The following is an 11,427-nucleotide window of genomic DNA, read 5'->3' as shown; positions in this document are numbered from 1 at the left end:
CATATTATTGTGAAATTGCAGAATTCCAGAGAAAAAGAGAAGTAAAAAATGGCAATCTCATTATTAAGCACATTGTTGTAAGTTAAAAACAAGATGAAATACCATTTCTAAATCTCAAAGTGACAAAATTAAAAGTCCTCCAATGGCCAAGCATTGATAAAGATGTGAAGCAATGGGAGCTCAGACACAGCTGTTGAATGTTCAAATTCTTACAATTACTTTGGAAAATAACTTGGCATTCCCTGATAAAGGAATACCCTATAACACAGGAATTCCATTTCTAGAGAAATTGTGCACATATGCACCAGGACATATGTACGAGAATGGAAGAAAGAGCACTGCTTACAATAGGAAAAAAAAAATGGAAGTAGTTTTCTTTCATGAGGAAAATTTATACATTATTGATAATTCTCACATGAACTCATTGCTTTCGGGTCGATTTAGACTCGTAGTGACCCTATGAAACGGAGTAGAGCTGCCCCATAGAGTTTCCAAGCAGCAGCTGGTAGATTCGAACTGCCAACCTTTTGGTTAGCAGCAGAGCTCTTAACCACTGCACCACTGGGGCTCCGTATTCTCACAGTGTGGGATAAAATACACGGTAGTGAAAAAGAATGGAGTACAGCTATATGACATGGAACTACATCTATAAATCCTGACAACAGGTGTAATAAATAAAACAAATCACAGGAGAGTACATGCAGTACAACGTGTTTATACAAAATTGAAAAACAGGTGAAATTCAACAATATGTTATTTGTGGATGGAAAAATATTTTAAAAACAAAGCATGGAAATGATTAACACAAAATTTAGAATAGGGCATCTCTCTGGAGAGCTGCAGAGGTGCAATGGGATTGGGAAAGGCATAAAGGGACCTTCAAATATGCTAGTATTCTTAAACAGGATGTCATACAACGATGTTTATATGATTAAAAATCTTTAAAAAGTACATGGATGTTATTCACACTTTTATTTGTGACATGTTACAAAATAGTAAGTTTAGATAATTTTTAAGTATTGTTGGTTGGCGGATTATTCTGCATTAACTGCACATCAATTGCCATATAGTACGCCCACTTACAATCCATTTCAACATGTAAAAAATTGTTTGGAATCATATATTTGATGAATATTCCCTTAAACACTTGAATAAACTTCAGTAGTCACATCAAATTTCTGTCATTTATTGGGAATATTTCTGAAGACATTCTATTCCTTCTGTCACTCTCATATATTTTTGCACTTGAATCTTCAATGTAATGATACACAACCCTAAAGCAGAACGATTTGCTCCAGAAGATGTGATCTTACATTGGCATACTTAAGCTGTTTTTCCTTCCAGTTTTTCTAAAGGAAGTTTCCGTCACATTTTAAGTGGTAAGTGCCTGTGAAAGAATGAATAGTATAGTTGTAGAAACTTTCCAATGCAACTTCTACAACTATCTTTTCTATTCTCATCAGATAATAAACTGTGAATGTAATCCAGTTTGTTCATATCAGAGCAGATTCCAATGGAATATTTGTTCTCTCTTCTACTAATTTTAGGGACAAACAGAAGTAACGCAAACCAACGTAATGAAAGTGTTAGCAAAAGCTTAGTTTTAGATGAAAATTTTTTTGTTTAGGGATAGGAATAAATAGGCAAGAATTGAGAATTGAAATACACTAAGAATATCTTCCATCACCCATCTATCAGTTTGTCATACTGTGGCAGCTTTTGTGTCACTATGATCCTGGAAGCTATGCCACCAGAGTTTCAAATATCAAGTTTCAAAACACGTGGTGGACAGGTTTTAGCAGAGCTTCCATACTAAGACAGACTAGGAAGAATGGCCTGGAGATCTACTTGCAAAAATTAACCGATGAAAGCTCAGTGGGTCACAACAGAATATTGGCTTACTTGCTTTGGACACATCAACAGGAGGAATCAATCACTGGAGGAGAACATCATGTTTGGTGAAGTAAGGGGCCAGGGAGGGCAATGTAGACCTTCAGTGAGATGGATTGGCACAATAGCTGCAGCAAGGGACTTGAACAAGCTGGCGATTGTGAGATGACACAGGACTGGGCAATGATCGGTTCTGTTGCACACAGGTCGTCATGAGTCAGAGTTGACTTGAGGGCAGCTATATATTTATCTGAGTATCTTTAATGAAACGTTCCTTAGTCTAACAGTTGTATTGTGTCCAATTTTATGTGCAAACAAAGTTCTTCTCAAGTTACAAGCCTTTGACTTGTAACGGCTATTTCGAAAGAGCATTTACCTGATGTGGCAATTTATGAGCATCGTTTATTTCCAATGCCTCTATTATTTTGGCAAGTTCTGCTAAATCTCAGTGGTGACCCTCACCATCATAACCAAAAAACAAAACAAAACAAAAAAACCCATTGCCGTCTCGTCAATTCTGACTCATGGCAACCCTATAGGACAGAGTAGAACTGCCCATAGAGTTCCCAAGACTGTAAATCTTTATGGAAGCAGACTGCCACGTCTTTCTCCCATGGCTGGTGCATTTGAACCACTCACTGATCTTTTGGTTAACAGTTTAGCACTTAACCACCATGCCACCAGTGCTCCTTCTCAACACCATAGCAGGCTGCAGTTCACACTCCAGTAATCAAGTTGGAGGAGCTTCCCGTGTTCACCTCTAAAAGATAAGCTGGTAATCGAGAAGAGGCCAGTGTTCTCCCTTCCTAGTGCACTTGGCCTTCTGTCTTCAAATACATGTATGAGGAATTTATTTGCTACTGGGTAATCGGGAACGGTGTGCACTAAGGAATTTCTTTGCCAGAAGTAAGTGAAAAACTACATCTCTCAGGGAGAATCAATCCACAATTCTCCCAGGTCCTTTTAATTCCAACAACTATCTTACCTTCCTAGGCTTAAACTGTATTCCTCTATCCATATCTAACCCATGACACATTTCACTGTTGGAAAATGTACTTTAACAAATTGTAGGTGATATCAGGTATCAGTCGTGGGGAAAGGTGAAAGAAAAAGCATTTGGAAGTTCTGACTATAGTAGAAAGCAACACTGTCTCATAAAAGGTGGGATCCACTCTCTCAGGTTAAGTTTCTACATATGTACTGGAGATCCTTAGTGATAAAGCACTTTTTTCCTGGGTGGTGTCCCTGGGTCCTGCAATCGCTGGGCTGCTAACCGATAGGTTGAAAATTCAAGTCCACCCAAAGACACCTCAAAAGAAAGGCCTGGCAATCTATTTCTAAAATGAGAGCAACCGAAAACCCTATGGAGCACAAGTCCACTCTGACACATATGGGGTCTCCATAAGCTGGAATTGACTCAATGGCAGCTGGCAACTGGTTTTCCCTGGGCAGCACCTTCAGTTTCCCCAAGGACTTTACCCGAGCTTTGATCCACGATGTTTCACCAGGGCATATGGAAGAGTACAGAGCACTATTTATATTGCCCTAAGGTCTGGTGGTGTAGTGGTTAAGTGCTAACGGCTATTAACCAAAAGGTCTGCAGTTCGAATCCGCCAGGCGCTCCTGGGAAACTCTACGGGGCAGTTCTACTCTGCCCTATAGGGTCACTATGAATTGGAATCGACTCAACTGCAGTGGGTTTTTTTTTTTTTTTTTTTTTTGGTAAGCTCAGATTCTTATATTGCTGGGAGCCAGGCTGCAAGGGCGGCCCCTCTGCACCCACTGCCCCCAGCATAAACATCAAAGAATCCCTGAAAAGTCAGGAGGAGCCAGGCTGCAAGGGCGGCCCCTCTGCACCCACTGCCCCCAGCATAAACATCGAAGAATTCCTGAAAAGTCAGGAATATCTCTGTCATCTGTGTTCTGTTTCTGTTTCATTTTCAGCCTGTGTATAGCAGAATGTATAAGCATAAAATTCCATTATAGATTTAGGGACCTTTGGAGGGGGGCGTCCTACTCATAATCCCCTGGTAAAATCCCGGGCAGGGACAGCCCGTGTATTACCTGGGGATCAACATGAAGTTGTCTTAGGGGAAAAACAAATAGCTCGACTATGGAAAACAAGAATAGGATGGTGAAATCCTGGTATTTACCGAGGCCCTTTTGTGATTAAACCACCACCCACACATGATCCCATAAAAGTGGAAAAACAAAAGGCAGTGAGTTCTCTCAGCCAATTTCTCAGCCAATTACAGGTCAACCTTCTCGTCTACCCCGCTCACTGCTGTGCTTGACTGGTCTTTGGGTATAGAGATTGGGCTAATTGTCCTTGGCATAATCGTGGACAATATGACGTAACCCAAAGTGGCTGGACTTCAAGAACTTGACCACCCTGGACAAGATGGACAAAGCCTATGTGGCAATGGTTTTGCAAAAAGATTAATTGTTAAAAAAACTGTGGAAGGTATTGCAAGATTAAGCATAAGTGTAAAGCAGTGTGAAGTCAATTGTTACTTTAAATCAACTAAACAAAAACTCATTGTATTTGTGTGCGCACGCAGAACTGTACTATGTGTCACTTGGAAAATTATGTCTCTGGGAAATGATGTTTATGATTATATCTTGTACTGCCCCTTTATTGATCATGCGATGTTATGCTTTTGTAAGCTTATGATATAAAAGACCATGTAAAAAATAAAGAGCAGAGGCTTCTTTTTTCTGCAGAATGAAAATATAAGACACTCTACCGCTCATTCTTTTTTCGCCGAACTCTACCCCTCCTCTGGTAACCCTGTTCATTGCTGAGGCTGGCCCCCGGCAACTGGCGCCCGAACAGGGACCTGAAGGTAAGCATTGTCGTCTCGGGGTAGATAGGGCTGTTGCCTAGAGCTAAATAAGAAAGGAGAAAAGCTCCCTTTAGCCACCCCGTTGTTAGAGAGGACGGGGATAGGAAAGGAAAGATAGGCAAAACATATGAGAAGTTGTTAGACCCCTGTATAAGCAAGAGAATACTAGAAAAACACTATGGGACAAACATCCTCTGCAGAAAGGAAACTGTTTATTGATATCATCACGTGTATGCTCAAAAAAAGGGGAACCGCAGTGACTAGAAGCCAAGTAGCTCGGTTTTTACATTTTGTTCAGGAACAATGCCCCTGGTTCCCAGAGGGAGGCTCAGTTAATTTGGACATATGGAAAGCTGTGGGAGAACAGCTACAAAAATATTATACTAGATGTGGTCCTGAGGGGGTGCCTGTTGATGCTTTTGCATTATGGATGCTTATCAGAGATACTCTTGACCCAACTCCCGATTCTGTTAAAGCATTCCAAGTACTAGACAATCCTGACTCTGACCCCACTTTAGAGGAGGAAGAAACACCTCTGCTTCAGAAACATCCTTCTGTAGTGTCTACCCCTTCAGCCCCCTCCTTTGTTGGTCTATCTAATCCAATCACGAATGACACTCTGAGCCCGGAGGAGCAAGTCGATCTAGAGGAGGAGGCTGCTAGATATCATCAGGATGAGGATATTGTTCTTCCTTTACGAAAGTTGCAAATTGAGTCACAGCCTCCAAAGTATGAGGTTAAATCATTGACCTTTACTCCTCGAAATAGAGTACCTTTACCTCCCCCACCTCCTTCTCTGGCAGGAAAATCAAAAATCAAAGCAGCCTTAAAACAAGGCTTGTCTGAGGGGGACGTTACCCTCCCTTTGTGCTTTCCAGTACATTATAGCGGGGAATTTGATGAGGATGCAGAATGGACTCCTCTTTCTTATAAATTCCTCAAGGAGGTTAAAAATGCCTGCAAAGAATATGGACCCCTGTCTCCATATACATTGTCGTTAATAGATATTCTGTCAACCAGCTGGATGACTCCTTATGATTGGTATCAGCTGGCAAAAACCTGCTTACCAGGGGGTAGTTTCTTGTTATGGAAAATGGAAAAGACCTGACCCATTAATCTCTTGTGGAAGAGGCTATGCTTGTGTTTTCCCACAGGACGAAACTTCCCCTTTGTGGATACCCGACAGACTCATCAGACATGCAAGACCCAAAAACCACCAAAATTCCTCCAACACTTCCCCCCTCACTGCTCACAAACCTAACACCTCCCACGACTCTTCTGAGAAATCTGTCTCTTGAAAATGCTCCATCTACACCCCCACCTTCGCCTGTCTCTAGTTCTCCCTCCTCTTCATCTTCTACTCCACCCCCTCTCACTGACTTTATACAACCCTCTACAAACCTCAACAACTCTTCATCTCGAGACAAAGTGCGGTGGAGAAGCCGGAGATATATTCCTTATTCAAGAACCCATCGAACCATTGCGGCTGAGCCCCCAACTTGGGGCCAACTCAAAAAACTTACTCATCTGGCTCACACCTTAACCGTGGATCAACATATTCCCATAAATGCGGGTACTCTTTTTGTGGCTATGCTCGCTATCATTTCCTGCCAGGTATGTGTTGTTACGGCTGATATACATTGGGCTTATGTCCCAAAACCTCCTATATTTCACCCCGTCACCTGGGAAGATCCTTCCCCCTCTGTATTTACTAATAATTCTGCATTACTGGGGGGCGAAACCATATTTTGGAACCCTCAAGGCTTTAATTCTAATTATTCCTATTCTGGTATATCAGATAATCCTCCTATTTGTATTCAATTAAGAAATTTGCAAAAAACTATCCCTGGCTGTATTCCTTTTGGCTTCAAATCAATGATTACTGATTCACCTAATGGAAATCAAAACCAACAGCCTTACAGATTATTATGGGCTCTACGCCTCATCCTTCCAGAAAAAACTGACTTTCTTAAAGGTATCCCAAAAGTACACACTCCTCTTTTTCCTACCTGTGATAAGTCGCCTCCTGAGGATTCTAAGAGCAATCAAGATTGGGCTATGATTGACCCTTCAAAAGGATTTCCTATTTGGAGAAATTGTATGTATAATTCACAAGTTGTATATGCTTTGCCTGAAATGTCTGCACGTCTTATTGATTGTAGTATTTTAAATCCTGAAGATGATTATCGTCTATTTTTACAATCAGCTCGATATCGTTTTAATTGGCAAGATACCTTAGTCCCTCTCTCACAAAAAGTTAATCGTTGGCATATAAATGGATGGGTTCCCCCTATTCTTTCTACCTTCACGGGTAACATACATCCATCTTTGTGGAGACTGGCAACTGCTGCCGGCAATGTCACTTTGTCCCGTCCTTTTAATAATGACAGTTTTGATATTCAAGCTTGTGTACCTGCTCCATATGTGTTATTAATTAGCCGCAACAATCACTCTAGTATTGTTATAGAAAACAAGAAAACACATTATGTTAGTTCTTGTGAAAATTGTATACTGACCAGTTGTATAAATCCTGCAATTCCTGTCGAAAGTATGATGATTTTACAACAGCCAAAATATATTATGATTCCTGTACATTTACAAGAAGATTGGTATGATGATTCAGGCCTAGAAGCCTTAAAACAAGCTTCTGCTATTTTATCTCGAGCCAAACGGTTTGTAGCAGCTTTAATACTGGGGATTTCCGCTCTCATAGCTTTAGCAACTTCTCTTTCACTTTCTGCTATGGCGTTAACACAACAGATTCATACGGCAAACTATGTAGATAATTTAAGTAAAAATATTACTTTAGCCTTAGCCACACAAGAAGCCATTGATAGAAAATTACAACAAGAAATTAATGCCCTTGAAGAAGCAATTCTATATATAGGACAAGAAATCACTAATCTCAAAGTGCGACTTACTTTGAGATGCCATGTAAGTTTCAGATGGATTTGTGTTACTCCACTGCCTGTAAATACTACCATACATAATTGGGAAAAAATCAAAAATCATATCCAGGGCATATGGAATCATTCCGATTTGAGTTTTAATATTGACAAATTACATATGGAAATACAAGATATTACAAAAGCAGAAAAAGATTTTTCCTCTTCTCAAATAGCCAAACAATTTATTGATTCCTTAAATTCCTTTATTCAAAAGCATAGTCTTAAAAACATTCTGTTAAACACGGGTATTTCTTTATGTTTATTCTTGATTTTGTTGTTCTTTCTTCCAGTCATCTTCCGAATCTTAAATCAAGCTATCCAAAAGGTGGCTTCAGATCTTCATCTAGCGAAATTAAAAAATAAAAAAGGGGGAGATGCTGGGAGCCAGGCTGCAAGGGCGGCCCCTCTGCACCCACTGCCCCCAGCATAAACATCAAAGAATCCCTGAAAAGTCAGGAGGAGCCAGGCTGCAAGGGCGGCCCCTCTGCACCCACTGCCCCCAGCATAAACATCGAAGAATTCCTGAAAAGTCAGGAATATCTCTGTCATCTGTGTTCTGTTTCTGTTTCATTTTCAGCCTGTGTATAGCAGAATGTATAAGCATAAAATTCCATTATAGATTTAGGGACCTTTGGAGGGGGGCGTCCTACTCATAATCCCCTGGTAAAATCCCGGGCAGGGACAGCCCGTGTATTACCTGGGGATCAACATGAAGTTGTCTTAGGGGAAAAACAAATAGCTCGACTATGGAAAACAAGAATAGGATGGTGAAATCCTGGTATTTACCGAGGCCCTTTTGTGATTAAACCACCACCCACACATGATCCCATAAAAGTGGAAAAACAAAAGGCAGTGAGTTCTCTCAGCCAATTTCTCAGCCAATTACAGGTCAACCTTCTCGTCTACCCCGCTCACTGCTGTGCTTGACTGGTCTTTGGGTATAGAGATTGGGCTAATTGTCCTTGGCATAATCGTGGACAATATGACGTAACCCAAAGTGGCTGGACTTCAAGAACTTGACCACCCTGGACAAGATGGACAAAGCCTATGTGGCAATGGTTTTGCAAAAAGATTAATTGTTAAAAAAACTGTGGAAGGTATTGCAAGATTAAGCATAAGTGTAAAGCAGTGTGAAGTCAATTGTTACTTTAAATCAACTAAACAAAAACTCATTGTATTTGTGTGCGCACGCAGAACTGTACTATGTGTCACTTGGAAAATTATGTCTCTGGGAAATGATGTTTATGATTATATCTTGTACTGCCCCTTTATTGATCATGCGATGTTATGCTTTTGTAAGCTTATGATATAAAAGACCATGTAAAAAATAAAGAGCAGAGCCTTCTTCTTCTGCAGAATGAAAATATAAGACACTCTACCGCTCATTCTTTTTTCGCCGAACTCTACCCCTCCTCTGGTAACCCTGTTCATTGCTGAGGCTGGCCCCCGGCATTATATCATTTTGTGTTTGTGAGTAGCTTAATGTGGGCAAGTCAGATGTCACTAGCTTTCTACCACCAGAAGCTATCATTACTTAAAAATCAATTTTTATTTAAATAAGAAGCAAATGACAACTAGAGTAAGGGTAACAGAAAGGAAATATATTTTTGAGTACCCATTATGTTTTCACATAACTCATTTCATTTGATCCTTACTCTAACCCTTTGTGACTTGTTGCTAACCTATTACTTGTTTTTAGAAATGAGAAATGTGACTCAAAGAAATGTTAAGTGGGCACATTGAAAGTTGGAGTCAGCCAGGAGGGCTGCTAAATGTGAACATTTGTCTATCTGACCGCAGAGTTTTTCCACCATGACATGATGCCTCTAACAATGATGATGCCACCGTTAAAGAGCACTTGTCATTGTTTTAATGAAATGCATAAATATATATTTTTTAATCTATTTTATGCTGCACTTTGGAAGCTTTATCTCCACGTTATTGTTTCATATCAGTGATGAAGCTTAAACACTAATTTCTTTGCTTTTTGGAATGAATTTATTCAAGTACTTTTTTCCTTTAATTCCTATCTCATCATTGCAGGATCACATAGCACTTGAAAAGAAATACAGAGCTCAATAAGCCAGCACTGGAAGTCAAGATTGAAAAGATTTCTGAAGCCACCATGGCTTTGCTTTGCCTTTGGTGCTCAGGTAGGTAGGTATGAAAGAAATGGACAAACTGCAAAAAACCAGCATGCTGAATGTGATCATTTTTGCCTCAGTGAGACTGTCTGGCAGCCTCCTGGTCAGAAAAGCAATCACCAAGCTCAGTAGTGCCGGAAAGCCCAAGTAACCCAGTACACAGTAAAAGGCTGTGGTGGATACCTCTTTATATTGAAGGATGATTTGGCCAAGCTCAGGCTATGAGTCTACGTCAGGGAAAGGGGGAGAGATTCCCAGCTGGATTGTGCAGATACATACTTGAATAAGGGAGCCACTATAAACTACAGCATTTGAGAACTGGCCACCATCCACATTTGTAGGGTGCTTCCTGGTTTGATGGCTTTGAAGGCCATAATCACAATGAAGGTCTTTGCTAAAATGGCAGAAACGGCCACAGAAAATATAACTCCAAAGAACGTTTGTCTCAAGATGCAGGTGACTGGTCTAGGTTGACTAAAAAAAGTCAAGGTGGAGAGGAAGCAGGGTATTAAGGAAACAAGGAGAATACAATTGGTATTTTGATTATTTGCTCTGAAAATGAGTGTGTCTTTGTACCAAATAAGTAGTCCAAAATCAGAGCAGTGAGGACAGAGAAACTAATGGCTATAGAAACCAGAACAGGTCCTGTAGGATCTTCATGGAAAAAAAAAGTCATAATTTTGGGGAGGCAGCGATTTCTCTGCTTATTCGAGTGTAAGTCTTCAGGACACTTGATACATTGATCCATATCAGAAAAGGACAAAGCTGGATTTATTATATTCTATCAGTCATTCTCCACATATATATAAAACAAATATATCTTGAACAGAACCATATTTAAATTCTGAAGGAAATGTATCCAATTACATTCACTGGACCATAACACTGAAAAAAAAAGAAAGACCTTCCTTCATAGGGGAGAAGTCATCTATTATAAGTTTGAATCCATTAAAAAGTACAGAAAAGAGGAGTTAAATTGAACAATTAAAGAGCCAAGAGTTTAGAAAATGATTTTGAGGGAAAAAACAGAGATGTTAGCAAAAAGGTATTTGATAAAGTATGAAAGGGAGATTGAACACATTCTGAGGGTTCTGTCTTTTAATTATGGAAAGCCTAAGAGATAAATGGTCCTAATATTTATTGAGTATCTATGTTTCAGTATTTATGTATGGAGTATCTACGCTTGAGTATCTGTGTATCGCATTGGGCAAATCTGCTGCAAAAGACCTCTTTAAAGTATTAAAAAGCAAAGATGTCAATTTAAGAACTAAGGTGTGCCTGACCCAAGCCTTGCCATGTTCAATTACCTCATATGCATATGAAAGCTGGATAATTACTGAGGAAGACCAAAGAAGAATTGATGCCTTTGAATTATGGTGTTGGTGAAGAATATTGAATATACTATGGACTGCCAGAAGAAAAAACAAATCTGTTTTGGAAGAAGTACAGCCAGAACGCTTATTAGAAGCAAGGATAGCAAGACTATGTCTCACACACTTTGAACATGTTATCAGGAGGGACCAGTCCCTGGAGAAGGACTTCATGGTTGGTAAAGCAGAGGTTCAGTGAAAAAAGAGGAAGATCCTTAAGGAGATGGAT

General features: G+C 39.9%; 1 protein-coding gene across 2 annotated transcripts; it reads left to right on the top strand.

The window, feature by feature from the left end:
- The first annotated feature begins 3,640 nt into the window (after window positions 1-3,640).
- LOC135231246 (endogenous retrovirus group K member 19 Env polyprotein-like) lies at window positions 3,641-9,053 on the top strand. 2 transcript variants are annotated; one of them, XM_064284666.1, is made up of 3 exons: window positions 3,641-4,736; window positions 5,891-7,670; window positions 7,975-9,053. In XM_064284666.1, the coding sequence occupies exons 2-3, from the start codon at window positions 5,934-5,936 to the stop codon at window positions 7,990-7,992; spliced, it is 1,755 nt and encodes a 584-aa protein (XP_064140736.1). In that variant the 5' UTR covers window positions 3,641-4,736; window positions 5,891-5,933; the 3' UTR covers window positions 7,993-9,053. The 2 variants fall into 2 exon arrangements, with proteins under 2 accessions (XP_064140736.1, XP_064140735.1); XM_064284665.1 differs by lacking the exon at window positions 3,641-4,736 and having other exon boundaries at window positions 4,763-7,670.
- The last annotated feature ends 2,374 nt before the right edge of the window (window positions 9,054-11,427 follow it).

The sequence above is a fragment of the Loxodonta africana genome, chromosome 4 (genome assembly GCF_030014295.1).
Source record: "Loxodonta africana isolate mLoxAfr1 chromosome 4, mLoxAfr1.hap2, whole genome shotgun sequence".
In the NCBI taxonomy this organism is placed as follows: Eukaryota; Metazoa; Chordata; class Mammalia; order Proboscidea; family Elephantidae; genus Loxodonta; species Loxodonta africana.
The sequence above is the reverse complement of the archived record's forward strand: the minus strand, read 5'-3'. Positions and strand labels throughout refer to the sequence as shown.

Bases quoted from the DNA above. Each gene is read 5' to 3' on its own strand.
- LOC135231246 (XM_064284665.1), top strand. From the start codon at position 5,871: ATGCTTGTGTTTTCCCACAGGACGAAACTTCCCCTTTGTGGATACCCG.